General features: G+C 37.4%; 4 protein-coding genes across 8 annotated transcripts; 2 read left to right on the top strand and 2 right to left on the bottom strand.

Annotated features, from left to right (window-relative positions):
• Positions 1-168: 168 nt before the first annotated feature.
• LOC147233486 (glycerol kinase) lies at positions 169-12,537 on the bottom strand. Of its 4 annotated transcripts, none has more exons than XM_086148325.1 (21): positions 12,356-12,537; positions 10,894-10,967; positions 10,645-10,751; positions 10,486-10,563; positions 10,300-10,379; positions 9,682-9,819; positions 9,477-9,586; positions 9,310-9,376; positions 9,037-9,054; positions 7,774-7,809; positions 7,614-7,681; positions 7,017-7,059; positions 6,836-6,916; positions 5,374-5,452; positions 5,004-5,100; positions 4,803-4,887; positions 4,602-4,722; positions 4,028-4,171; positions 3,848-3,937; positions 3,017-3,103; positions 169-2,044 (listed from the first exon to the last, which is right to left on the bottom strand). In XM_086148325.1, exons 1-21 carry the CDS (start codon positions 12,446-12,448, stop codon positions 2,034-2,036), a joined length of 1,707 nt encoding a protein of 568 aa, XP_086004451.1. In that variant the 5' UTR covers positions 12,449-12,537; the 3' UTR covers positions 169-2,033. The 4 variants fall into 4 exon arrangements, with proteins under 4 accessions (XP_086004451.1, XP_086004453.1, XP_086004452.1 ...); XM_086148327.1 differs by lacking the exon at positions 12,356-12,537 and adding an exon at positions 11,096-11,249; XM_086148326.1 differs by lacking the exon at positions 9,037-9,054.
• A 328-nt stretch (positions 12,538-12,865) lies between these two features.
• On the top strand, positions 12,866-17,755 carry wbp4 (WW domain binding protein 4). Its single transcript, XM_086148324.1, has 10 exons — positions 12,866-12,953; positions 13,086-13,158; positions 13,243-13,305; positions 13,915-14,038; positions 14,133-14,351; positions 14,468-14,538; positions 15,246-15,321; positions 15,980-16,182; positions 16,596-16,870; positions 16,941-17,755. Coding segments are annotated over exons 1-10 (1,308 nt in total). The 5' UTR covers positions 12,866-12,951; the 3' UTR covers positions 17,143-17,755.
• On the bottom strand, positions 17,455-21,903 carry mtrf1 (mitochondrial translational release factor 1). Of its 2 annotated transcripts, XM_086148323.1 has the most exons (10): positions 21,575-21,666; positions 21,390-21,441; positions 20,632-20,729; positions 20,469-20,550; positions 19,888-19,995; positions 19,182-19,354; positions 18,564-18,681; positions 18,338-18,474; positions 18,145-18,243; positions 17,455-17,713 (listed from the first exon to the last, which is right to left on the bottom strand). In XM_086148323.1, the coding sequence occupies exons 2-10, from the start codon at positions 21,436-21,438 to the stop codon at positions 17,600-17,602; spliced, it is 978 nt and encodes a 325-aa protein (XP_086004449.1). In that variant the 5' UTR covers positions 21,439-21,441; positions 21,575-21,666; the 3' UTR covers positions 17,455-17,599. The 2 variants fall into 2 exon arrangements, with proteins under 2 accessions (XP_086004449.1, XP_086004448.1); XM_086148322.1 differs by having other exon boundaries at positions 21,390-21,903.
• Positions 21,904-23,208: 1,305 nt separating this feature from the next.
• On the top strand, positions 23,209-24,254 carry ccdc122 (coiled-coil domain containing 122). The gene is made up of 4 exons (XM_086147410.1): positions 23,209-23,508; positions 23,669-23,785; positions 23,944-24,017; positions 24,185-24,254. Exons 1-4 carry the CDS (start codon positions 23,209-23,211, stop codon positions 24,252-24,254), a joined length of 561 nt encoding a protein of 186 aa, XP_086003536.1.
• The last annotated feature ends 2,514 nt before the right edge of the window (positions 24,255-26,768 follow it).

The following is a 26,768-nucleotide window of genomic DNA, read 5'->3' as shown; positions in this document are numbered from 1 at the left end:
GATGGTTGGTATATTGAGCTCCCCTTCATGCAACATTCTGTATTATTTAACTGAAAAACTGAAGGTCTTGTTGACGTTAATTGCTCCTCAGGAATGCATCAATGCAAAATGAATGTTTCGTGTGAGATATTTGGACATTAATTAAAAAATAGAACAAATGTAACATTCTTAAGCTTCTTCATAGTTAAATTATTTTAATTACATTGACATACAGTGTTTTCCTGCAGAGAAGTTCCTGCTCTCTTGTAGTTCTTCACTGTCAGGCTGACAAGACATAAAATTTATTGTACACACATTATACAGAACATACAATAAAACTGGTAAACATACAGCAAAATGCAGAATGGCAACACAGAAGTGGCTGTGAGTTTTCAGTTAAGAAACAATGTGCTATAATATATAACCACTGATCGTCCCGTTAACATCTGAACATAAGGAATGCAGTCTGCTTCCATATTTTAAAAAGAATGTAACTCATATTTGAATGATCTTCTAAAATTATCCAATTAATCAAATAGCATTTTTAGCACCCAAACCTTTTATTACATTACTATAAACCATCTCTTGGCTACACACAAACATCATTTCAACACCTAGCAGTGGCTAGGCCAATTGGCTCTTATTTTGAAAAGAATCAAAACTCCTGAACATACATTCTTAATCATGGATCTTTACTCCCCACTGAATCAAAAGGAAATTCTTTCAAATGCATGACTCTTTGCTCAACTCCATGTTGTTTATTTCAAAAATATTTTTCAGTGAAATTAGTACATTTATCATCAGTTATTAAATAAATAGTTGCCATCTGAAAAATCTATACAACCAAATAAGCGGCAAGGTTTAAATGATTGGATCCTGCACTCACATGGCAAAACAGAACAGTAGTTAGCGCTTTCACTTCACGGCAAGAAGGTCCCAAGTTAAATCCCAAAGGAGGGCATATATTCTATACGGAGTTATGTTTTCCCCGTGTCTTCGCCCCCAGTTTCTTCCCACAGTGCAAAAAAACATGCAGAAGGATCATCAAAGATCCTACTTTGCCCAGATGATAAAGGGAAATGACTCATATGTGGCCCTGTGATCGACAGACGAACATCCCAGGGTAAATGCCACGTCTTGCACAGTGCCAGCTGCACTGGATCCAATTCCCTGCAGCCCTGACTGCAGGATAAGCAGTATAGATAATGAATGAATGAATGAATTCCATATTCACCATAATAAGCGTTGAAAATACTATAAATACAAGACAAAATAATTTACAAATAGCTGTTGATACCATGTCTCATGACAGGAGTCCAAAATTTTAGGAGCTGTTTTCCTGGCTCCTGTTAGGCTTTTGGTAGAATTCTGACTTCAAACTCTGTACTAAAGATAATAAAAATGATGGTGATGTGATTTGGCCATATTACCTTCCCTATGTTTATAATTCTTTACTCATACTCAGTAGTATACCTTACACATGATAAAAGTTTTTCTTTCACAGTTACAAAACTGTCTATAACTACCTCATTCTTTGTGTTAATTAGTTCTATTTGTAAGAATAATTTCAACTCCCATGAAACAAAATATAAACAGCATATAAAGTGCTTTTGTGATCCGTCCACAGGTTACAGAGGTGGGGCTCCCTCAAGACATCACCAAACAACTTTGAGAAGACTGATGAACAAGGTATGCAGTTCAGCTGTTACTTTGCTCTACATGGCATGTGAAACATCTGAATAATGTTGAGACTCAACATAACAGGTTCAAGATCCATACCACTGACGCTTACAATAACAAATAGTGCATGCACATCCCTGCAGTAATTCATAACATTATTTTTTCTTGTCACAGAGAAAAGAAATCAGAAAAGTTCCATTAAATGAAAAGGTCTTGGTCTTCCATTTCCGATGCGGAGCAACTTTTCCCTGGAATGCTTGAGGAAAAAAAAATAAAACTGAGGGGACAAGCAGTGAACTGAGAGGATAAGTGGTGGTCCAACATGACAAGCTTTCCACTGCCCTCTGCGTGCACTTGCCTCCAGGTGCTGGAGCCTAGTTCTGGCCTAAAGTTGACAGTAAAGAACATATGCTGACACAGGATGATGGATACAAATTTAACATTAATACTTTACTGAAATACTAGAGATTTACTTCATTATGGTATCTCAGGCATGGAGAATTTAAATTTTGTTTTAATTTTACTATATTATTAGTTGTAAAATGCCTGCATGTTATATCACCTTTTTTAATTTAATATATTGATAATTCAAACCATTTTTACATTACTTATATCATTTTTGTCTAAAGACATTCTTCTTATTTACTAACTTGAAAGTGCTTTAAAATTTATATTGAAAGTGAATTCAGGCATAAAGTCATCATGTCCAAATCAAAAAAAGATTATAAAGGATTTTCTGAATAAATTCTAATTGAACATTATAGGATTATAAGAAGAATAAGGAGAGATTTTATTCTGATTGGAGACTGATTTGATAGGAAACTTGATGCTGTGTAATGTCTGAATGTTTAAAAAAAATTAGTATAGTAAGGTTAAAACTTTAGGAGAATGGTAGAGTGAGAAAGTTATTTGGGAAAGTGATTTTTGTGGTAATTGATACAATTTAGATTGACTGCATATTTTATTGGGTGAAAGAGAAGGTAGACAGACTAAAAATCAGTGATAATTCCACTGAAACAATTCCCAATGTTAATACTATAGTGATTTTCCAAAAATGTGTTTACAATTTGAAGAATATTTGGACAAACACTCTACAGTGCCTAAAAGTACCTTTCTTTATACAATAATTTCAGTCTAAACTTAACAACAATAGGCATGACTCTTTTTACTATTTCCTATCAACCCACAATATATTTTTTCCACAATGAAAACATTTGGAGCCGACATGCACGCACACGCGCGCGCGCACGCACGCACGCACGCACGCACACGCACGCACGCACACACACGCACACACACGCACGCACACACACGCACACACACACACACACACACACACACACACACACACACTGACCTGCAATATAATTTGCCCCAATTAACATTAACATGCTGCCCATGATGTAAAAGCCAAGAGGGACACTGCTGAAGATGCTGGTTTCACCTGTCCATCACAAAAAACAACTCCATTAAAACACAAACTGAACTGATGAAAATGGAAAATATCCTCTTATTGTCTCACATGTGATTTGAACATGTTTGTGTAAAGAAACATACTGTATATCTGTAAGTTTGTGACTGTCTGCATTGATGCCTCAGCTGTATGTGAATAGATAGAAATACTGCTTCTGAAGGGAAGAACTTGGCATCAAATTGGTCCTTGTATTCTCACATATACAACCAGCTGACGAAAGAAATTAAAAACTTAAAAATGGTATCACATCATGTTACTTAACTTCTACTGAAATATACTTACTTGCAATCACTGAAAAATTCCTCTGATAAAGGTGATAAAAATGACTGCACTTTAAAGTGCCAACACCTTACTCAAAAAGTTGTTCCAAGTTGCTGCCTCAACCTTACTGCACTCTTTTTTAGTAATTTATTTGCATTAAGTAAATAACATAATGACATAATTTTAAAATATCAAGAGCACATAAGTAGACCATTAATCGTATTTTATTGGACCTTACGATAATATTGTCAGATATTGTGAAAGCCAAAATATCAAGATTTGAAAACCAAATATGGCTAAGAGTTGCGTTTCCCAGAGAGAAAAAAAAAGTTTCAGAACAGTGGTTTATGTTAATATCACTGTGTATATATTTTAAAGTTTATTAGTGAATTACTTAGCAACCTGACAGCAAGCCAAAGACAACCTCTGTTAAGTGTCTGAATTTGGACATACCGCTGCTTCCATTATTAACAGGTTCTGTCGTCTCCCAGTTCATGGATTTCTGAACAGCTTTCTTCCATCGAGCATAACGAAACTCACTCTCTGCCAGACACATACAGAGAAAGACCTTTCACATCTGCTATGCAAACAAGCATCACTTGTCAGTGTCTTTGAGTGGACAGCTCATCATACCTTCAGTGTTTATCTGAGGCTCAAACTTTTCTGAGGTGACCTCGCTCAGATCATCCGGGCTCAAACTCCAGACGCTAACTCCCTCCGCTGCTCCAGCTGCCATTGCAGCACCCAGAGCAGTGGTCTCAGGCATGGAGGGCTTTACTATACATGGAAGAATTAATCTTTAATAAGAAAATAAATTGCCGGTGGACCTCTTTTGCCAAGAAAGTTTGATTTCAAATGCAAACATTAAATACAGATCAAATGTACCGGTAAACTAAATCATTTTAAGGATAAAAAGGCAATGCAAAAAAGTCTAGATGCAACAAATGTCAAATGAATTCAATATTAGCAGAAAAGGACATAGAAATAAAAAGCAAAAGTACAAATCCATATATGGATTTATTGTGCTGTAACAATAAAGATACAAATATTTTTATGGTGCAAATGGACTAACTAAAAATGGAAGTAAGATGACACTCTTAAAATAAACAACTAATGGGCTTCCTAATTAAAAGTGACTAACACTATCTGATCTGGGAAAGGTTCTCAAGTACCTAAACCTATGTTAAATAATGAATGAAAATCCTACCAACAGGAATGCAGAGTATGTCCGCCTGCAGCTGCATCAGCAACTTATTGGAGGTCATTCCTCCATCAACCTGGAGCTGAGTTAATGGTATACCACTGTCCTGATTCATGGCATCCAGGATCTGCATCCAAAAGAAGAATCGGACAATTGCTAATTCTTCACATAGTCTGGAGACATGAAGGGAAGAGGGAGGGATCTTACCTCCCTAGTCTGGAAACAGACTGCTTCCAAAGCAGCAAATGCAAGGTGACTCTTGTTAGTGAACTGAGTTAACCCACAAATAACCCTGTGGCATAAAAAAAGGTTTCAAGTATGAAAGCTGTCAGTGGTTTCAGAGCAGTCAAAAAGCTTACACAACAAATTCATCAGTTAACTGTAAACCAGGGAACATCATAGTCCTACCCTCGTGCACTGGGCTCCCAGTACGGTGCATAAAGACCAGAAAATGCAGGAACAAAGTAGCAACCGTAAGATGTCCCAACTGACGCTGCCAGCTTCTCTGCACACATGAAATTAACATTTAAAAAACAAAGTGCCTGCCACCTGACTCAGCAAGACATGTATCTACAAAGTAGAGTCAAACTGTGATATTGTACAATGGTATTCTAAGAATTGAAATACATCATACTGTTGTCTATATCCAAATAATAATGATCATCTATGTGTAAATATGTATATAAACATATACATACACACAAGCCGAAAGACGAAGAAACAGAAGAATATAAATGCATATCTTCTTCTCCTTTCAGCTTTTCCCTTCAGGACCTACCGAGTTCTTCAGAGGATCCAATGATTCCGAGATTGTCCTGCAACCAGCGAACCACTGCTCCTGCGATGGCTACTGAACCCTGGTGGTGAAAATGTTGAGGACAGTCGTTGCAAAGTACAGTGGGGCAAAAAAAGTATTTAGTCAGCCACCAATTGTGCAAGTTTTCCCACTTAAAAACATGAGAGAGGTCTGTAATTTTCATCATAGGTACAATTCAACTATGAGAGACAGAATGGGGGGGAAAGTATCCAAGAAATCACATTGCAGGGTTTTTAAATGAATTAATTGTTAAATTCCTCTGTAATTTAAGTATTTGGTCACCTACAAACAAGCAAGATTTCTGACTCTCACAGACCTGCAACTTCCTCTTTAAGAGGCTCCTCTGTCATCCATACATTACCTGTTTAAATGGCACCTGTTTGAACTGGTTATCAGTATAAAAGACACTTGTCCACAACCACAGTCACACTCCAAACTCCATTATGGCCAAGACCAAAGAGCTGTCGAAGGAAGCCAGAAACAAAATAGTAGACCTGCACCAGGCTGGGAAGACTGAATGTGCAATAGGTAAGCAGCTTGGTGTGAAGAAATCAACTTTTGGAAAAATTATTAGAAAATGGAAGACATACAAGACCACTGATAATCACCCTCAATCTGGGGCTACACGCAAGATCTCACCCCGTGGGGTCAAAATGGTCACAAGAACGGTGAGCAAAAATCCCAGAACCACAGGGGGGGGACTAGTGAATGACCTGCAGAGAGCTGGAACCAAAGTAAAAAAGGCTAACATTTCTGCAAATGGACCATGAAGACTGATCCGTGTAAAGTAAAGAACAAATAGAGCCATGTATTGTGAGAAATTTTAGTGAAAACCTTCCATCAGCAAAGCTATTGAAGATGAAACATGGCTAGTTGACAATGCATGACAATAATCCCAAACACACCACCCAGGCAATGAAGGAATGTCTTCATAAGAAGCATTCTAAGGTCCTGGAGTGGCCTAGCCAGTCTCCAGATCTCAATCACATAGAAAATCTTTGGAGGGAGTTGAAAGTCCATGTTGCCCAGCAACAGCCCCAAAAAATCACTGCTCTAGAGGAGATCTGCATGGGGGAATGGGCCTAAATACCAGCAACAGTGTGCAAAAACCTTGTGAAGACTTACAGAAAACGTTTGTCCTCTATCATTGCCAACAAAGGGTATATAACTATGTATTGAGATGAACTTTTGTTATATACCAAATACTTATTTTCCACCATAATTTGCTAATAAATTCTTTAAAAATCAGACAATATCATTTTCTGGATTATTTTGTCATTATGACTCTCATAGTAGAAGTGTACCCATGATGAAAATTACAGGCAATTACTTGCATAATTGGTGGCTGACTAAATACTTTTTTGCTCCATTATGAGTGTATCGAAGATATTTTTGTATACAGTTGTACATTCAAGAGACTTACCTCGAGTGCATAGCAAGCCAGTTTATCTCGTCCAAGTTTGTATGCAACTGTGGTCAGGAGTCCGTGGTCAGACATTACAGGCTGCCAAGTGACCAAATCATTAAAAGCAATTCAATAAATATCAGCACATTTTATATGGATGTGTCTATTTTAACAGATGTCAGAGCACCAGTGAACACACCTTGGCTCCAGTGTTTCGAAGTAGAAAGCAGCCAGTTCCATAGCTGAAATCAACAAGAATAAAGTACCTCTTATTTATTTAAATGATGATGCTACCAGATAAGCCTGTGTTACCTGTAAATAAAATGAATACCAGGATATTAAGAGGATGTGATAAGACATATTTTTTCCACAGATATGGAGTATCACATTCTTATACTCAACACAAAGACACTGAATGTCCCTTGAATATGGAGAAGTTCAATTCCATTTTATTTTGATGTTTTATTCCCAAATACTTAAAGACAAGATATCTAACACTTAAACACTTATCCAAAATTTGAATAATTTAAGGAAATCAAAAATGTCTTGTTCAGACAGATATTTGAACTTAGAAATTTGAACTGATTTTAATTAAAGTTCTTGCAAGTTTTACAATTTTCTCAATTTTGCAACCTTTTTCCTTTCGTAATGTACAAAACTTGAGAGACAAAGTTTAATGAAACCTCAAAAAATAAATGTTTCCAGCCATACACAGCCGTTTCCAGTCTTATCAAGGAAAATAATGCATTATTAAATTAATCAAGTCACAACAACACAGCCACAATGCAAAACTTACGTGTTCTTGGCCTGTCCATCCTGAAAACACATCTGTCCAACGAGTGCAGCTGATTGATCTCCAAGACACTGGTTTGACAGGATGCAAATATTCATCATGTGGTGCCTTTGCTTCTTCCATCATTCAGGACAAAAAAAAATGTATATACACATCATCTTACCCCTGAAATAGGGATGCCAGAAAGAGCTCCTGATTTCTATTAAAAAAAAAAAAAAGATCAACAATGTATTTACAGAGTGGACTTTATTCTTTAAACCGTATTTTAAAAGCATTTCAATCCTTCTTTCGATAGCTTTAGGTAAAATATTAATTTGACAAATGGCTTACTTTATCAATTCTCAATCATAAAGTTAATGGAAACGTTGAGAAACAGAATTAAAATGACAGAATTCTTGATGTCTGTTTCTGTCTGGAAAATGAGCAGCAGCACCACAGATCAGGACCTTGATATTATACAGTGGTGTATCATTCTGTGTATTTTTTTGTTCAAATATCAAAGCCATAGCAACATGTGAACACAAATTCTAATATAATGATCAATGAAAAATATATTCATTACTAATCCACTATGGACATACTGTATCTCTGCCCTCGTCAGACTGAAAGTAAACAGTGAGTTATTCATTATTTGACCAGGCAAAGTCAAATTATAACACTGGGGAAATTCTTCAGCTCAATTATTATAAAGTATTTACTAACACTTGAAGCATAGTGAGCAAATACAAGAGCACATGCAAACCTTTTTTGCCATTCAAAATGTCTTCACTCCTCCCTGAGGCCATTTAGATATTTAAAGACTACAAGGCAAAAGTTCCAATTGAATAGTGGCAAAGAGTGAAGAGATTTAGGATCAACTGGATGTTGTAGAGAATATGGTCTGACAGGGAAGTTGTGGGTCTCAACAATCAGCAAAGCAGCAGCTCACAACACAAGCAATGTGGGACATGACTCATCCAGTACATTTCGAAAAAGATACCTGCAGGCTTACCAACTGATTTCTCTATCAAGACAACAGGGAAAATATGAGGTCCCTGAATCCCAAACCCCATTGGTGGTTTTGAGGTATTTAGTTCTGGGTGATACAGTATTTCAAAGAAATGGACAAACACCTAATCGAAAACTTTTTCCAAAAGGTTTTTCATTTTGACAGTGATTTTCTTTTCCCAGCAGAGCTTACTAATCACTCATTTCAGCTAAAAGTAAGATGTAATTACTCAAGGGAGGATAACCAGATAATAAGGAGATATACAAATTACATATCCAGAGACTAATCAGTAGTTCCAGATTTCAGCTAAAAAACAAGTTTCTAACTAAATTTAAAGAGAATGTCATTAATGCACTGAGGGATGACTTTGCCCACAGAGAAGCAGGATGGGTTATGGTGCATGATGAGTAAAATAGTGATGGCGAGGTTATTACTTACCCGACTAGAACATATTTTCTACCGGTGAGAGAAGAAAGACAATGGCACACAGAAATGCCTAAAAGAATTTCTCAGTCAACCTTCATGCATTTAGAGTAGTCTGAAAGCATGCTAACCAAAAAGACTATTCCACAATTATTTTAAACTGAAGACATTTGAGTCTTTCAACATTAATAACACAAGACACAGAACTCCTAATGTTATATTGTCCATAAGTTTTAATAAAATGACATAAAGACATATATTAAGACCATTTTTTTATTGATGGCTTACCATGAGACCATATATTTCTGAAGAACTTCTCACTCTGGGCAGAATCTCCATGGGAATGCCAAAATATCTAAGAGGTGACAAAAAAAAAGAGATATTGCCTATGTTAAGTCACTGTCTTTGTTTTGTTTTTGAGAAAGATTTCAAAATCAGCAAAAGCCAGCTGTTACTTGCAAAGCTCTGGGTCCCAATCCAATGTATGAATGTTAAACAGCATGGTTCTGCTGGCATTGGTCACATCTGTGCAGTGGACCCCACCAGTTTTACCCCCAGTTAAGCACTGTTAAACAGAACAGAACATTCTTATCAACATAGGTTAATTCTGACTCTTTCCTAGATGTAACATTTATAGGGATCACTTAGTAATGGTTGTACCCAAATGAGCCAGGAGTCGATGGTGCCAAACATGGCGCGGTGAGATACGACAGCTTTGTGGACCTCATCCACATTGTCCATCAGCCAGCGAAGCTTCACTGCGCTGAAGTACGTGCTGATTGGAAGACCTGTTTTATGCTGCAAGTGGAAAATTACAATAAAATTACAGCAAATTGGTTCTATATTGCCTCAGCATCTGTGAAGAGCTTATGATTCATATTCTAAACACAGTGATACACTAACTATATGCTTAGGTAATAATTAAAGTTGGCTAAATAGATATTTTACATACATATATTATCACTAACTTATAGAAGGACTAACACATTACTCAAAGTTCCCAGTACAGTAAGGAAAAGATGAATTTATAGTTACATAATCTTTTGACAATTGAAAACTCATGACCCATTCCTTAATAATAGGCAGAAGGTTAATTAAGGTAAGAAGAGGTGAAGAGCATTGCAACATGAATTAGATTCTCTGTCAAAACACTAGAAGGGAAATCAAACGGGGTATTTTTAAAACTACTTACGCCGCACCTTTGAAAGGATTTCATACTGAAGATAGTCTTAATCTGTAGATGGAAAACTCAAGCAAGAGTAACGAGATGGATCTCACCTTCAGGTGGTTCTTATTCCTTCCTGGAGTTTTGTTGATCAGGCCTTCAACAGTAGATTGAGTCCTCAAGTCGAGCCACACTGAAACACAACACCTGAAGTTATTTCAGAGCAACCTCAGACAGTCCATAGATCAATGACTTGGTGAACAAGATAAATCTTGATAATCTGCAAAGTCAAAGGTTACCAATTGCATTGTAGAGAGGCTCCCCTGTCTCTTTGTCCCAGACAAGTGTAGTTTCTCTTTGGTTGGTCACACCAATAGCTAGATAATATCAAGCAAAAATGTACGTAACCTTACTGTGAACAATTCTGAAATTGTGGACATTGTTCAAATCCTGCTTACCTTTAATATTTGAGATGTCAATGTTGAGCTGCGTAAGTTTTTCACAGGTCCGTTCCATGCACTCATACACTGACTGCAAAATCTCTTTGGGGTCCTCCTCAACCCATCTGTGAGGAAATAAACCAGAAAATTCTGATGCTCATTTATCCATCCCTTTTGAACATCTCAGGAATTAGTAGTAAAACATTAGACAGCCAAAAACATCTTGAATGTTTAATTGTTTTCTAGATTTGAGGAGGTTGTACTTGCCCTTCTTTGGGGAAGCTCTGTTTGATTTCTACCTGGTGATGGCTGAGCAGTTCAGCCGTTTTTGAATTGAAAACCTGAAAGAAGAAAAAACATTGGCTTTATTATTTATTCAGACAATTTCTTACACATATAGATCTAGTAACAGTGTGATGAAAATTGGCTGCCTGCCAGTCAGAAGCTTATATTTTTTTGACAAACTTACCTACTTTTGTATGTTTTGGGAGGCTTAGTTGTTGCCACCATGAAGAAAATCATTAAAGCATTACTGTCTAATGGACCAGCAGCAAGCAAACAATGCATCAAATTTGCTTGTTTTGAAGGTCAATATCCTGATTTTCCATCGATCCATCTTCTCCCGCTTATCCAGAGTTGGATCCCGGGGGCAGCAGCCAAAGCAAGGAGGCCCAGACCGCCCTCTACCCCACCCCATGGTCTAGCTCCTCTGGGGGGGACCCCGAAGCATTTCCAGGCATAGTTTCTCAACCATGTCCTGGGTTTTCCCCACAGTCTCCTCCTAGATGAACATGCCCAGAATACCTCCCCTGGCAGGTGTCCAGGAGGCACCCTGACCAGATGCCCGAGCCAGAGTCCACATCGCAGCAGACGCCGCAACGATCCACCTGTCTCCCACTCTATCCTTCCCTCACTCATGAACAAGACCCTAATATACTTGAACAACAAACAGATTCTAATTAGCAAAAGGTTTAAAAGATGGTGGGGCATATTATCCCAAAAAGTTTGAAGGAGACTAGTAATTTTACTGTGTGATACTTGTATATGTGGTAGATGATTTTCCATACAGAAGCACACATTGCAATGTATACTGGACATAGGTCTTCTGAATCAGATGATTTTCTTTTACCTCCAAACTGTCCAATTCATAGAAAATAAATACAATATTGGTTCTAAGATATATATATACCATTCTATTGAAGGTGATATACGATTCTAAATGAACTTACATCTTGTTTACATACAGTTTTCTAAAAGCTAATGAGCAGGACAACTTGTATTAAGTCCTTTGAGATACAAAATAGCAACATGAGTGGGAAAGTCGAGACGTTTTGCTATGCGCAACTGGAAACGCTTTTAAACTGCCTTAGTATTGAATATTGAACAGTAAAGCACCAAACTCCCTAATTAACAACACATTTACAGTACAGCCACTGACAACAACATATTATGTCGCAGTTAAACAACTACCACCCCAGCTACCCAGTCCCCCTTCTCATTCTGGGGATCTGTTAGGAAGCACTTGTTATGGTCAGTAGTTATTAAACGCCAATTATAGATATGTTTATGGTAATGAATGGCCTCTTAAGCGGCTTCAATATCAAACCAGACGCTGAAAAGAGGACCCGACGGGAGAATAAGTCAATGTTTGACTTCTGCAAGTCAAACATCGAATAGTGAAAACAGGTGCTAACGCTAGCTCGCAGTCGCTGACTTTTGTTGGGCTCACCAAGAATCGAGTGGAGCTCGTCCCCTGGTCGATGGCAGCCACCAGCGGGCCCAGCATTATCCGGTGTGAGGACGCAGCCATGGTGCCATGCATGGACAGCCCCGCAGTTTCGCACCGAAGTGGGCAGGAAACCGACTCACCGCCACAGTTAAGGCGGGTCAAGTAGTGTGCAAGTAGGGCGTCAGGTCAGTGTGTCGCGTCCTTCATGCGTAACTCGGTCTTCTTCTTCCTTTTTGTTTGAGGAATTACCCGCATTCGGCTCGCGTACGCCATCATCTGTCGAGCTCTGTCGTCGTTGAATCCTCGCCAGACTCGTTTAGATAAAAGACGCAAGATTGTTTTCAAATCGATTTTTAATCCTTTCATATTTCTCGTTCAGATTAAAGATGTGAGTTTAGCTTTGGTGCCCTTATATGGCCTTGACAATTCATCACCAGTGGGTGGTACCGTTAAAATCGATTGTTCACGATTTGCACTTAAATCGTAGAAGAAGAAGCTTACGTCATCTTCGTTGGACGGTGTTGTCATTTTTCGAGTGTGGGAAATGCAATCGCGCCCTCTTTGTTTCTGACTACTTGTAAAACTGTAAACGTCCAATGTAAGTAAATGTATACAGTGAGATATGTTATCTGTATTATGCAAATACACGTGTTGTCCATTTGGGCCCACGGCATGCTCAGTCTGTTTGCCACGAAGGCTCTCCGTTCAATCATCCCCGTCTGCTTTCTAGGGCTGACTACTGGAAGTCTCAACCGAGGAAGTTCTGCCAGTACTGCAAGTGTTGGATCGCAGACAATAAGCCCGTGAGTTGGCCATATGGATACATAATGCTTGTGACAGTACATACACTAATCCTAGCAATTCTGTTGTTTTGTGTGGCTTTGCAGAGCATCGAGTTCCACGAAAGGGGGAAAAATCACAAAGAAAATGTGGCTGCCAAGATTGCTGAGGTGAATGTTGTTTATCATTTCTAGTGGTAAAACTCACAACTCCCTCTCAATTTATGTTTAATACAGAATGGTTTTCGTTGATGCATTCTGTGTATACCTCGTCTGGTTTTCAAATTCAATCTTAAAGACTAACATTTAGTTTCATATGAGTAACATTCTGTAAACAGATTCTTAAAGATTAAATGTAAATGGAGTATGCATGTAAAATATTTGTATTGTCTTAGTATTTTGTCTGTAGGTGTAAATTCCAGATGTGGTATTTGATTCAAAAAAAAAAAAGATTTGACAGCATTCCTCGTCAAATTTTCTCTCAACTAATACCACTGACTAATTTTAAAGATGCGGGAGGATAAATTAAGCAAACTGGAATGATGTTTTTGGATGATTTACAACCATATTGAAAGATAGTTGATCTAAGTTATTTTCATCATCCCACCCCAGAATGTATATTCTATCCTTCATTAATAACTCTCAGAAAGACACAAACACTTAAGTCAAGAAAGACCTGCCTCTTTTGGCCGTGCTTCTGGTCTGGCTAGAGAGATAAAGACCGGGCAAGTCCTATAAACTGCCAACAGCAGTCATCCATCCAAATATCTCATCTTACAGATTAAGAAAAAGAGCGTTGAGAAAGCAAAGCAAGAAAAACGTATGTCCAAGGAGTTTGCAGCCATGGAGGAGGCTGCACAGAAGGCATATCAGGAAGATTTGAAGAGGATGGGAATGGAGTCAGGTATCATTGCATAACACTTCATAAAAATATAAATGTGGACTATACAGGAATGACCTGCGCTGTCTAAATGTTGCAATGTATTTTCTGGTCTCAGTGTCTGGTGCAGGCTCATGCCAAACAAGCTCATGTCAATCACTTGTCCAAGTCCAACCACCAGCACCAAGGCAACCTCCAGTCCAACCACAGATTAAAAAGCATCCAAAGAAGAAAGACAAATCAAAACAGTATACTAGACAGAAAAAAGAGTTGCAAACTTGGGTGGAAGGAACGACAGATGATGGAAACACCTACTATTACAACACAATAACTGGTGGTGAGGCAGATATGAAAGTATATCATTTTGTTAAATTTAGGTGAAAGGTTATTTGACATTTATGATCAAATTAACATTTGCAAAACAGTTTCATTGATAAATACTTCTCTCTTCAGAATCTCAGTGGGAAAGACCTGACAGTTTCCAGGGGGGGGTTTCAAATTCTGCATTGCCTGGAACAAATGAGGTAAAAATTTTCTGCCTGCTTTCTTGTATTTTCACAAGAACCTGACCATCATTTTGGTTTCTTTATGTAGATATTGGAATGTTACAAATTGAGATTTTTTTTAAGTACAATAGCTGAACTGTTTACCTTTATTCCCAGCAGGTGATCAGCTAACACTTATCATATAGATTCCAAATAGAGCATGTAGGATGAGACAGACATTGGAATAAGTAACCCCAATGATGTAGATATTGATGAGATCTAATAGACAGTGTTATTGTGGAAGCAATGGAACATCTTGCTTTATCTTTATTTATATTAAGGCAGTATTAACTTCTGTGTTTACATTTTAAGTCAACCAGCTATTTCTTCTCCAACTAAAATTTAACATCTTTCTAAAGTCTTTGTACCATTAAGTTTAGATTCATCTGATGTTCAGCCTTTCAGTAAATCCGATTAAAAAAAGATTTGTTATGTTAAACTGATGTCTATTTATTAAATACAAGTTGGTATAGACAACTCAGCAATATAATGTGTAGAAGTTAGCGTGTAATACTCAGCTTTGATCAAAATATCAGGTGATATCAAAAATCAAAAGTGTCACTTTTAGTATAAGCTCAAGAACAGAAGTACGGTTCATGTTGCATTTTTACTTCATATTATAACATGACTTTTCATGGTTGCTGATCCAGTTCAGTTTTTCATTAGTAATGAATGTTTCTCAATAGAGCTTTACAGGTATTGCTTGGGTGGAAGGCATCAGTCCAGATGGTTATACATATTACTACAACACAGAAACAGGAGGTAAAACATACTCTTCAATTTTAATGTTTGATGCATATTGACTATTGTTTTTATCTAGATATATTTACGTCTCTAAAAATCAGCCAACGAGTACCTAAAAAAATAAAATGTAAAAAAAAAAAGTCAAAAAGAATTTCCCATCGAACTGAAAAGAACTTCTCTAAAGATTGCAGGGGAAGTTAATTATTTCCAGAAGATAATTAAAACTTTTACCAGCGTTGTTATGATGAAATGGACAAAAAGGGCAACAAGTGACTGGGACGAAAACATTGCTTTAATTGTATGTTATTGAAATAGATTTTTGAAGGCCAGACCAGTGGTGCTGTGATTCTTTCATTAACCTGTACATGCTTGGGACAGACTGTTGATGCATTAGTGTAATTTGCATGACAGGCTATTTCTTATACTTCAGCAGATTTGTTAGATGAGTGCAGAAAATGATCTGGCTACCATGAAACTGGGTCTGGGAATGAGACTCAAGTCAGATTTTATTTATATCGTGCCAAATCATAAGGAGTTGTCTCATTCCTCTATATATGTAGAGCAGGTCTTGATCACACTCTTGAAAAGTATTGATAGAGGCCCTACAAGAGCAAGCGAGAGAGAGCTATTCTATGCTGATCCACTGATCACATGCATTGTCTACCTCATCCCTCAGAATCAAGCTGGAAGAAGCCTGAAGATTTTCTTTCCAGTGACGGATCTGGCTCGGGTGAAGTAAAGAGTCTAGAGGAGACATCAACCACACAGCCGCTGTCAAAAACAGAGGACACCCCATCTGATGTTCAAAACACTACTCCACAGGCTGAAGTTAGTGAACAACCCACCCAGCAGTCAGATGTCCCAAAAATGAATTTCAGGGTGAGTAAAACTCGCTCTCAATCCTTGAGAGGGTATATATATATATATATATATATATGAGAGCGAGAAGTGTGTGTGTGTTTTTATGCTATTAATTACCTGAAATAGACAAATTTTGACATCCATGACCTTATAAAAGTGAAATAGACCTGTCAACAACCAAGGATTGGGCCTATATACCAAATATCTAATTACGAAAATTTATGTAGAGATCATCACCATGTTTTTTTGCAGAAATTAATTAATTGCTATTGCACTTTCTTACATTGTAATGACAATGAGATCAAGAGTTTTGCTTAATGGTAGATATTTGGTGTATATAGGCCTAATAGCCAGCTGTAGTGCTAACAGAATTTGGAGAAGAGGTTGAGGTTCAATGAAAACTGATTGATCTCTTTGTTGATGGATTTCAGAAAAGGAAATCAGAGGATACCCCCTCAGAAAAGGAAGGAGAGGTCAAATCTGTCAACACACTGTCCCATGAGGATGCTAAAGAAAAGAAGGAGGAAAATGTCAAAGTTACAACTACAGAAACTGAGAAGAAAACCGAGGAAGAAACCAAAAGGGCCAAAGAACAGACCACAAATGCTCAACCTATACAGAAAAAGGAGATGACTCAAGCCAAGAGGCCAAAAGGAGCCAACCCTTATGGATCCTGGGAACAGATCAAGGAAGAGGAAGATCCCTAGTAAGTTTCTTAGCATGTGTGTGCGTGTGTGCTTGCTACAGCAGCTCTCATAGTTTTGTTTCCTCCTCAGCTCCAAAGTAGACTTACAGCTGCCACAGATAGATGAAGATGCATTGGCTGCCTCAGTAGATCTGCCACCTGAGCCCAAACCAAAGTTCAAGGAGCGAATCATCACTTCTCTGGGAGTGGAAGGGGGATCTACTTCATTCAAAAAGACCAAGACACAGAATGGAAAGTCAAGGAGGCTCCGACAGAGGGACGATGATGACTAACAATAACCGTGTGTCACACTCTGTCCTCAGGATCTCATATTGGAAAAATTTGTTTAGAAACATTGTATGCCAAGAGTCTGTGTGTTATACAGAATAACTGGTTTGTTTCATGTATTCTGTCATCAGATTAGGTCTCCACTGTGTACATTTTTTTAACATGAAGCCATTTGTTTAATATTTAGCTGACTGCAAAAAAAAGCCTGACTTCTTGTATCCACATTTGTATTTTTTTACCACTGCAGGTTAAAAGTGATCTATTCTCCCCTTTTGATAAAGCTACAGAGATATAAAAGAAAACTAGAAGCTCTTTGGTCATTGTATTTAATGAAGAACAGAATTTCTCACATGTTGTAGTACAAGTTGTTTGCAAGTGCATGTCACAAGACAGAAAAGGTGGATCCATCAAAATAATGCTGTATATTTTGTCCACTGGAGAGGTTTTGTTGCTGAGTGATGATCATGCACAGCCACTGCAACCATCCTCCACTAATTCAAGAAGAGCTTCCATTTCTGCATGTTCTAGTAAGTCAGAAATCAAGTCTGCGAGAGCCTCCCCTCCTCTCATGAATTCCTTAACACAGATCAGAATAAAAGAAAAAAATGTTAAGTTTCATCAATGGCAGAGTTGGGCACATCATTTATAGCATTCTCAGAGGTTTATTCATTAGTTTGAAATTTAACCTTTTTGTTTTCCATTTTTGTGCTGTTCTTTTAGGAAGGTCTGACATCAGCAATGACATATGCATGGAGAGAAAAATTGAGACTGAGACTTTGCTGAATAAGTTATTGCACTCTCAAATTATAAATCAGATCTGGTGTGGTCCTTGTAACTTCTCATCCAGAACATAGCTAATTTATTTCAGATGTGAAAACATTGTTCGTTTAAACTGGTAAATCTGATTCCAAAGCAAGATTACTTCTTAGAAAACATTAAAAGAAAGAATTAAATGTAAGCTTTGGTAGTTTTATGCGAAGTTTAGCAACACTATTTGCAACACTAACCTTTATATCTCTGGCAATGTAGCCGGTCCTGTGGTCTGTGATCCGATCCTGGCTGAAGTTGTACGATCGAATCCTCTCAGCCTGAGATCGTGTGCCAACCTGGAGTTCATGGGTAAAAATGGTACAAATAGAGATTTATTTTTGGGGGACAGAATAAAACCTCTTTCACCTACAATATGACTTAAAAAATCACCTGCTGTTTCCGTGCCGTGAGATTGTGTTCCATCTCTTTTCCCATCATGCTCTGGTGAAGGCGGGCCTTCAGCATACGCATGGCAGTATCTCTGTTCTGTAGTTGAGACCGTGTCTGCTGACATTCAGCTGTGATGCCTGGGAGAGGATAAAGTAGCATTAAAACACATGGAGAGTCCTTACTGTAAATGTTCAGAGTAGCCAAAAGGCAATTTGAAAAAACTGACCTGTGGGAAGATGGACAATGCGGACAGCGCTGTCTGTTGTGTTGACACTTTGACCCCCAGCACCTCGAGATCTGAATGTGTCAATGCGCAGTTCCTTTGGATCAATGCTGACATCAAACTATGCAAAACAAACAGATGTACAGATTTTAATTTTGCCTCAGAACAAATAGGAGCCCAGCCAGTGTTTCAGGGAGCTAGTTATATTGGTCAATATTTTGTGGTTATAATTTTTTTTTCACCAAATCAATAGTTGATGAGATATAGTCATATGTTTAATTTCCATTTCCAGCCAGCAGCTGAACAACAATAATGTTTGGATGTTTATACCTGTTTGAATATAGCTTGTGACATGAATATCAGGACTTTTATGTTAAATTCAGTCACCAGTCACTAACAAAAAACAACATTGATAGTGTTTCGTTTGTAATATGTAGGATTGAAATTGCAATGTGTTTAATTCCAACTAAAATGCCTGCCTGACTGCTCTGTATTTATAAATTCTTGTTGACAGTTAGAATGAGGAAACCCATACAGGCAGGGGGAGAGCATGCAAACATTAGAGAACAACTATGACATTGTCTGGCCTATGGCTGTGAGTTACATAATGGAAGAATATACCTCAGTGGGCTGAGGCAAGACAATCACAGTCATGGTTCCAGTGTGGATCCGCTGCATCCTTGAGGAAAGGCCCACCTCAGGGATCCTCTGCACTCTATGTGTCCCCCCTTCATGCTTCAGATATCGGTAAACATATTCACCACATATTTGCACAGCTGCATGATGTAAACCACCTGATGAAACCAGAGCATTAAGCAAAATAATTTTCAATGGAAATTTATCCTCATCTTGTAAATATAAATCAATATAGAAATGAAGATGAAATGTTAATAACAGAAAAATCTTGGCAGCTTGAGGGTAATACTAAAAAACATTTGTTTAAATATAGTTAGAAATCTGTCTCCTTCAGTCAGCATAGAAAATATTAATACATTTATTAAACTGAAATATCAAGAATCTCTCATGATACTGTCCTATAATTGCAACAGCAATTTGATGAATTTTATGAAGTAAATTTGCAAAAAATACAAGATTGCCAAAAGTAAAAATCTTGATTGATGCAACCGCATTCTCTTGGATGAATGAAGATTTATGCTACCTGACTCGCATTGGTCAATGTGAAATACAGCTAGGGCTTGTCCCCTAAAAATGATGAAATTGTCCATAACCACAAACAAAATTTGGAGCAAGAGCTATTTAGAAAACTTGGCATAAATAGCATTTTTCCACAGTGCCAGTATTTAGCAGAAAGACATAAATGACTTACCATACTCAGCAGGTGTGTAATTCAGAGTTACAAAGTCCCAGTTTTTGTAATGTGCAAAACCCTGGTACAGATCAAACATTTCTCTGGTAAACTGCTGACAGATGTCTCCTACAATCAAATGAATAATGTGTCAAAAACATGCTGTTGAAGATGCATATAAAATGAAAGAATTTCAAAAAAAAGGTTGTATTGCGTTATATATATTGTCTACCGGTACAAGTTTTCTGTGTGTTGCTCTAATGTATCTGATATTGATTGCTTATTATATTATATATTTAATTACTTTCCAAGAACACATAAAATTAGGCTTTTTTAAATCATGTGAATCAGTTTTTGTTTTGTTTATTTTACTTTATGCAGTTGGCATTGGTTAATACTTGTTCGTAGAACTCTAAATAAATGCTGCATGCTGGGAGTTAGAAAAATGAGGATGGCAAAGAAAGAATGAAGATTCTGAAATGCATGGAAAACATAATTTTCTTATCCAAACCTTAAGAGCAATAAAAGAGAATATGTAAATCAAAATGGCAGTAAAAGCATTACAATGAATTATTTCAGGTATTTTAATAATTGTCACATACCTCCTGTTGTTCTTCCTGAAACAACTTCCAGCAGCACATTACTGGAGTCGAGAGAATCCACTGGAACAAGAACTTTTACTAGCTGGAGAGACAGAATATCACTCAAACACCAGATGTTCTACCATAACTTTATATGCATTTGATAATTACTTCATTTTGTTACATCGTTTCTTAAGGCTAAAATTTGCTGGGAGACACGCGCTTCTTCCTCCTTCAGCAGTTGCGTGAATTGTTGGTCTTCCTCTTTAGAGCCAGCAGTACCTGTAATTAAATGTATTTGTTAGGAATCAAAATAAAATCTAATAAGTCTGTTGGTTAAGGTTCTCTGAGGAAAGTGCTACATTTGGAAAAGATAATACAATTAAAATATAGGTTTCAAAACCTTATCAAACATGACTTGAGTTCTTAAGTTAATAACTTAAAGTGGAGGTTCAATCTACTTTCAATGGACAGATCATTCAATAGCCTTTTAAAAGCACTTAAAAATTACGACCAATAAAATGGTCCCAGTGATCAAGATCTTCTCAGAAAGTGTGAAAGCCAAAAAGATAAAGTTCTTTATCTTCTGTAATGCAATTAAAAAAACAAAAATTACTTTTTCATGATATTCTAATATTTTGAGATAGGATTTGAGTTTTCTTAAGATGTAAGCCATAATCAGTAATATTAAAATAATAAAAGGCTGGCAATATTTCAGTTGATTTATGATGAATCCAGGATGTATGACATTTTTGTTTTTGTAATTGCATTATAGAAGATAAAGAACTTTATCACAATATTCTAATCTTCTGAGACAGTATATATATGTGTGTGTGTGTGTGTGTGTGTGTGTGTGTGTGTGTGTGTGTGTGTGTGTGTGTGAAAATTCTTTTCTGCATGTCTTAAGATCCCTGAAGTATGATAGATAAAAAGAGCACTCACTGTTCTGAAGTGACAGAACCTCCTCAAGCTCCTTCAGAGCCCGTTCCATGCTCTGAAACACAGTGGCCAAAGGCAGCAGCTCAGCGTGTCTCCTTACAAGCATTTTTCTGTCCGAGTCGCTGAGGTGTTCATGCTGTAACCTCTGGCTTTGGTTTCTGTGCTCCTCCATGAGTTTTCGCACATACCCCTGGACGCGCTCATTCATGTACAAGTCCCCCAAGTCACTGTGACGGAGGCGTCTTGTTGCTTCGGTTCCACCGTGGAGAACATTTTCCAGTCCGGTGTGTCCTGCACCACCTGTCCTCCAATCTCTGCTTCTTCTGCTGCTGCTGAATGTTAAACGGGGCAAAACAGAAAAACAACAAGCCCGAGCACTGGCAAACATTTGACCCCCAATAGCCAAACATGAACCGAAAGAAAGTAATTAAAAGCAACTATTACGGGCGACTTGGGGATCGAAACATCACTACCCTCTTACGGTCCATATGGTAACCCGGACATAGTCTATCAAAAAAGGTCAAGCTGGAAGAAAGGAGCTCTGGGAAATGTAGTTCATATTCCAGTTAGCTTACACCTTGATTGATTAGCCTATCTAGATTTAATAAAGTTGTGCTGTGTTCACTTAATATGCTTTAAAAACACAATGCTGACTAATGACAGACCAAAGAGAAATTAAAATTGTGAACAATATGGAGACGGTAAGATAATGTAACGACTTCAATTTGCTTGTTACTTAGAAATTTAGAAATATTTACCCTGATATACTGTGACTATTTTAAAAACGAATTAATGAAAATCGATATTCCCTATTGCTAAAAAAATTAGCTTGAACATACAGCATCTAAGTAGCCGTACATGTTTTGAAATAAACTTCTCCGCTTGCTAGGAAAAATTCACACATAATATCAGCAATTTACTTAAGGCCATAACACGATATTTGCCGTCAAATACGTGTCAAAAATGCTCTTGATAAAACAATGTCTTCATTATCGGGATTAGTTTAATTCGGCAGATTATAGGGTTTCACTATATGCGTTAGCTAACGACGGTACAGTTTCACAAGACTGCTGAGGATATCGGTCAATAATAATAATAATAATAATAATAATGCATTTTATTTGAAGGCGCCTTTTGGTCCTGAAAGAGAAGCCGACGACACTTCGCAGTGTTTGCAGTTGGACTTAGTCCTGCACTACACAGTGTATCCTCAGATTAATACCTTTATTGTGGGTTTTGTAAGTAGTGGCAGTTACACATGTCAAGGTTATGCCTATAGAGCCAGTCTTTTCACAAAACAGTATAGCCACATTTAATATTTAAGAGATACATGATAGAATATTTTAATGTTTTAATGTAACTGATGTTATATTTTACACAGTGGAAGTCGATTAATAGTAATACTACAGCCTGTAATATGTAGCTGTACAAGATTTGTTAAATAACTTTAGTATTTAATTTTTTTAGGTAACACAATCAAAAAACACTTGATATTATGTGCAAGATCTAAAATGTCATAAAAGGATTTCTAGATTTAGATTAGCTGAAGTTTACGAATGTATCCGATGAAAATACACAATTAAAGTGCAAGTACTTTAAATATTGTACTTTGGTTGATTTATTAAATAAATGTTCGTTATTATCCTCCATCACAGATCATGGCATCTTAAAAGAGATGCAGATAATGTTATTGATCACTGATTCTAAGGGGTTTTTAAACACTGAATGGCTTTTACAGGCGACTGTGTTGGATGGTGATAAGAAATGTGAAGCTAACGAAAAGAGGCTAAAATGTCAATCAAGCAAGGATGAGGTGCGAGACATGGAGCAACAGACATTGTTCCTGCGAGATCAATGTGTATCAATCAGAGTGGGCATTTCTAAACTTCTAGTTCAAATAAACGAGGAGGAAGAGAAGACTTTAACAGCACGGGCAAAATTTAACATTTGTCAAAACAAGATGGAGGATCATAGGAAGGCAGTTCTGCATGCAGTGAGTCAGACAGACACGTACAAAGAGCTGGAGGAGAAGAGGGAGGTGGTCAGGATGCTGAAGAAAGCCAAAGAAGAGCTGGAGGAGGATTTAAGGAATCCAACTGGATGCACAATCCAAATGGCAAAGGTGAAGACAAAGACAAGGGAATATACTCACATTTTCACTCAACAAATCCTGGTTTTGTTTTGTTTTATGTTTTTTGTTGACATAGATTGGAGGAAAGGTTGTGGGAATTTCTAAAAGCAGGTGTCACAATGTGCGTATTTTTTGTAATAATTGACAACAGGGAGAGACTGATGCTCTGAAAGAGGAGATCGCAGTGATAAAGAAGATGGTAGCTGAGAACAGGAAACAACTGCAAAAAGAGTTTGAAAAACACATCCAGCTAAAGAAAGACATAGAGGTATAGAGACAAACAAAATTGTGGAATAACTTACTCTAAAAAGACAAAACCATAAATTGGGATTTTACCTCAAGGTCATTACATTGTTATGCTGCATATCGTCGTTCTTCTTTTGTAATATTCCTCCAAATAATCTTTATATGTTGTCACACTCTTAGATCCAGAACAGACGATATGAAGCTATTGTGAAGCGTCTTCGTTGCCAGCTGAGCAAGGCCCAGGCAGCACATAGGTAAAGACAAATATATTAATTTCTGAATCAGCATTATAAGCTTCAGCGTAATATGAGGATATACAACATGTATATCCTCATAGTGTTGAATAAGCCTCATATTCAGGGCCTTTAAGAAAAAAATAATATCACAATGTTATATAAAAAAAGCTTTTTGCTTGTTACAGGCAAATTTCCGGTGATATTTACCACTTGGAGATGCAGATAGCTGAGCTCAAACAGCAGCTGGACACCTGACATAACACAGTGGTCAGTCCTCTGTTAACTGTCATTTTGGGTCTGCTTTCTCTAGATTATCATCCTCAGCTGTCATTCTCACATTGGATGGCTTTTCTGTGCTTAGACCAAATATAAGTCTTAGGTTCTGTTTGTGTCTGGAGGACTTGTTCTTGTTACTACAGTTGTCCAGGTGAGGGCAGCAGTACCACTCAAATATTTTAGCTTTGTCATAAAGCCCCAAGTTAAACTACTAAACAAAGGGTTTGTAACAGCTGTAACTGCCATTGATTAATAGGCCCCACTCATAAAGGAACTTTCAATCGCAGAATTAAAGGGATTTCATTTAAGAATGTCTCAGCTGTTTGGCACTTTCTGTCACATCTTTTTAAAGGTACAATGTGGAATGGGATTTTAGGTCTTCATGGCGATCATTACAGTAAATCTGATTGCCCACAACAGCACGCAATCCATTAAGAACAAAAGGCAAGTGTCCACTCCAACTGTCAATATGATGGTGTCGTTCTGGCACACACTGTTCTAGCTTCCGCTTCACTGGCCCGGGTGATGGAGTGCAAGGTGACAGTCCAACAGGCAGCTAACAAGGGCGTGACTTTGCTACTTCAGCCATATCTCAAAACTAATTAAACTACAAACCTGCGTTTCGGATTGTGGCTTCCCATCACTTTTTATCTATTAAGCCTGGGAGAAAACCTAGTTTCTCTGAATTTTCTCCCCTGAAGTTTATTATTCTCCAAACTAATATGAAATAAAATTTGGGACATCAACATGAATCTAATTATTGCTACTGACTGTATTAAATATCTTTTCACCCCTTAAAAAAACTTTTATAGGTGAATAACACTTCACACTATTATCTCACTCCAGATAGTCCTCTATCGTACACGGCTGACCACAAACCACTGTCCCAGGTTTTGTTTTGTTTTTTTTTAAGTTGATTAAGCATGGCCCTATAATAAAATACAATGATATCTAGCTGTCTCCTTGACAATAAAACCAACTGTTTCAGAATAAATGCCTGATCGGTCAAGACAGGCTCAAGATCCCCCTGATTGAAATGATATTGGTATTTCATTAAATACTTTTAACAATGACAAGAAACACATTCGTAATTAACTTGTTTATGGCCTATAGCGTCAGTGTTGCTGTAAATCAGATTTTACAGCTTGGGTATAAAGCTAAATCTGTGATGAAATTACTTCAAATTAACACTATTTTTATTGCCTATTCAGCTAGAAGTTATAGTTTATTGGACCATTTCCTTCAGTGTATTACTGGAGTACATCCAGCTGGTCTGCTGTAGTGCTCTTACTGACCTTGTCAGCATGAGACTGACTTCCCCGGGCTCTTTTCTTCAGACTGTCCTCAACCTTGTGCCTCCCCTAGCATACATTGTCACCTTGTGTAATTAAATTTTTTGTTGCTAATTTGTCCTCCGCAATTACAAGCTTTTGTTCTTTAAAATATTTCATTTTATTGGAATTCCTGACAGTGCTGCTTTTTTCCTGAAAGACTCCCTCCTTTCGCTAATTAAACCCAATTTATTAGGCACTGGATTAAACACCAGTCTTCTACCACATGCTGATTTTTATATTTGATTGTCACACATTTTCCATTTACACTAAGTGAGTTACATGGAGTTAAGGGGGGTGTTGGCACAAACTTGAAAACCCGTCAGGGTCATTTAAAACTGTTAATAGCTAATTTGATGTTGATATTTTTTGAAGCACGATATGGTGATGATACATTTGAATATTCTGTGTTGAAGGTTGTTGCAGCCGACTGATCTGATGCTCAATAATACATGTGTGAACAGGTGAACAGCTGTTCAGAAACAAACATAATTTCACACACTGAATCAATGAGTTAGACTTCAGTTATGAAGGCATATATTACACTAAAAGAAAATAAACCAGAATGCAATGAAAACAATATAAAAAGCAGCAATGTCAGTTATCAGCTTTGGTCCAGCTGCATGCTGATTAGACTGTATAAGTTGGTGGGGCACTTCATTATCTCATATTTTGTGTCACACAAACAGATGATTGTAGCAAGATATTCTTAATTCTGCATTTGCTACTTTGCTCCCTCGAGTACTTCTGAAATGAAGGTCCACACTTCACCCAAATATTTTAAGTCCGCCTTTTCAAGATGAGCTTTGTGAGACTTTTGGGACAAGGCCCAAGCTCTGGGTTGAGAACAGCAAGGAGATGTTTTTTGGTGGCTCCAATTTGTTATCATATCTTTCATATTCATGCCAGAAGGACATTAAACTTTTTCTAATGTTTGTTCTTGGTTTGCTGAAAAGATCTTTCATTAATACAAAGTTTTCAAACCTACATTAAAGACAGATAATTTTAATAGGTCAGCCTTCCTGTTATGAGATGTAAAGCAATAAATCCCATTTGTTGAGGAACTATGAACAATGGAGCTGTGTGTCCGCTATAACATTAATAGAATTTTGCATATCCTGTATAGGAGTGCACACGCAGCATGTGTGTTGTGCATGTAGAG

The sequence above is a fragment of the Fistularia commersonii genome, chromosome 6 (assembly GCF_037954325.1).
Source record: "Fistularia commersonii isolate RoL2024-O1a breed Wild chromosome 6, RoL_Fcom_v1.0, whole genome shotgun sequence".
In the NCBI taxonomy this organism is placed as follows: Eukaryota; Metazoa; Chordata; class Actinopteri; order Syngnathiformes; family Fistulariidae; genus Fistularia; species Fistularia commersonii.
Note: the sequence above shows the minus strand (reverse complement) of the source record. Positions and strands in the feature narration are given on the sequence as shown.

Bases quoted from the DNA above. Each gene is read 5' to 3' on its own strand.
- LOC147233486 (XM_086148325.1), bottom strand. From the start codon at position 12,448: ATGCATGGCACCATGGCTGCGTCCTCACACCGGATAATGCTGGGCCCG. The intron at 10,752-10,893 runs GCAAGTACAACC...ATTTCCTCACAG, and splicing joins CAGAGCTTCCCCAAAGAAGG to ATGGGTTGAGGAGGACCCCA. The intron at 9,587-9,681 runs GTACAACCATTA...TCTGTTTAACAG, and splicing joins TCGACTCCTGGCTCATTTGG to TGCTTAACTGGGGGTAAAAC.
- mtrf1 (XM_086148322.1), bottom strand. From the start codon at position 21,774: ATGTTTGCCAGTGCTCGGGCTTGTTGTTTTTCTGTTTTGCCCCGTTTA. The intron at 19,996-20,468 runs GTATGTGACAAT...ATTTGATTGTAG, and splicing joins TTCAGGAAGAACAACAGGAG to GAGACATCTGTCAGCAGTTT. The intron at 18,682-19,181 runs GTATATTCTTCC...TGTTTTGCATAG, and splicing joins TCTTGCCTCAGCCCACTGAG to TTTGATGTCAGCATTGATCC.
- wbp4 (XM_086148324.1), top strand. The intron at 13,159-13,242 runs GTGAGTTGGCCA...GTGGCTTTGCAG, and splicing joins GGATCGCAGACAATAAGCCC to AGCATCGAGTTCCACGAAAG. The intron at 14,039-14,132 runs GTATCATTGCAT...TTCTGGTCTCAG, and splicing joins GAGGATGGGAATGGAGTCAG to TGTCTGGTGCAGGCTCATGC.
- ccdc122 (XM_086147410.1), top strand. From the start codon at position 23,209: ATGGAGCAACAGACATTGTTCCTGCGAGATCAATGTGTATCAATCAGA. The intron at 23,786-23,943 runs GTATAGAGACAA...TCACACTCTTAG, and splicing joins AGCTAAAGAAAGACATAGAG to ATCCAGAACAGACGATATGA. The intron at 24,018-24,184 runs GTAAAGACAAAT...TGCTTGTTACAG, and splicing joins AAGGCCCAGGCAGCACATAG to GCAAATTTCCGGTGATATTT.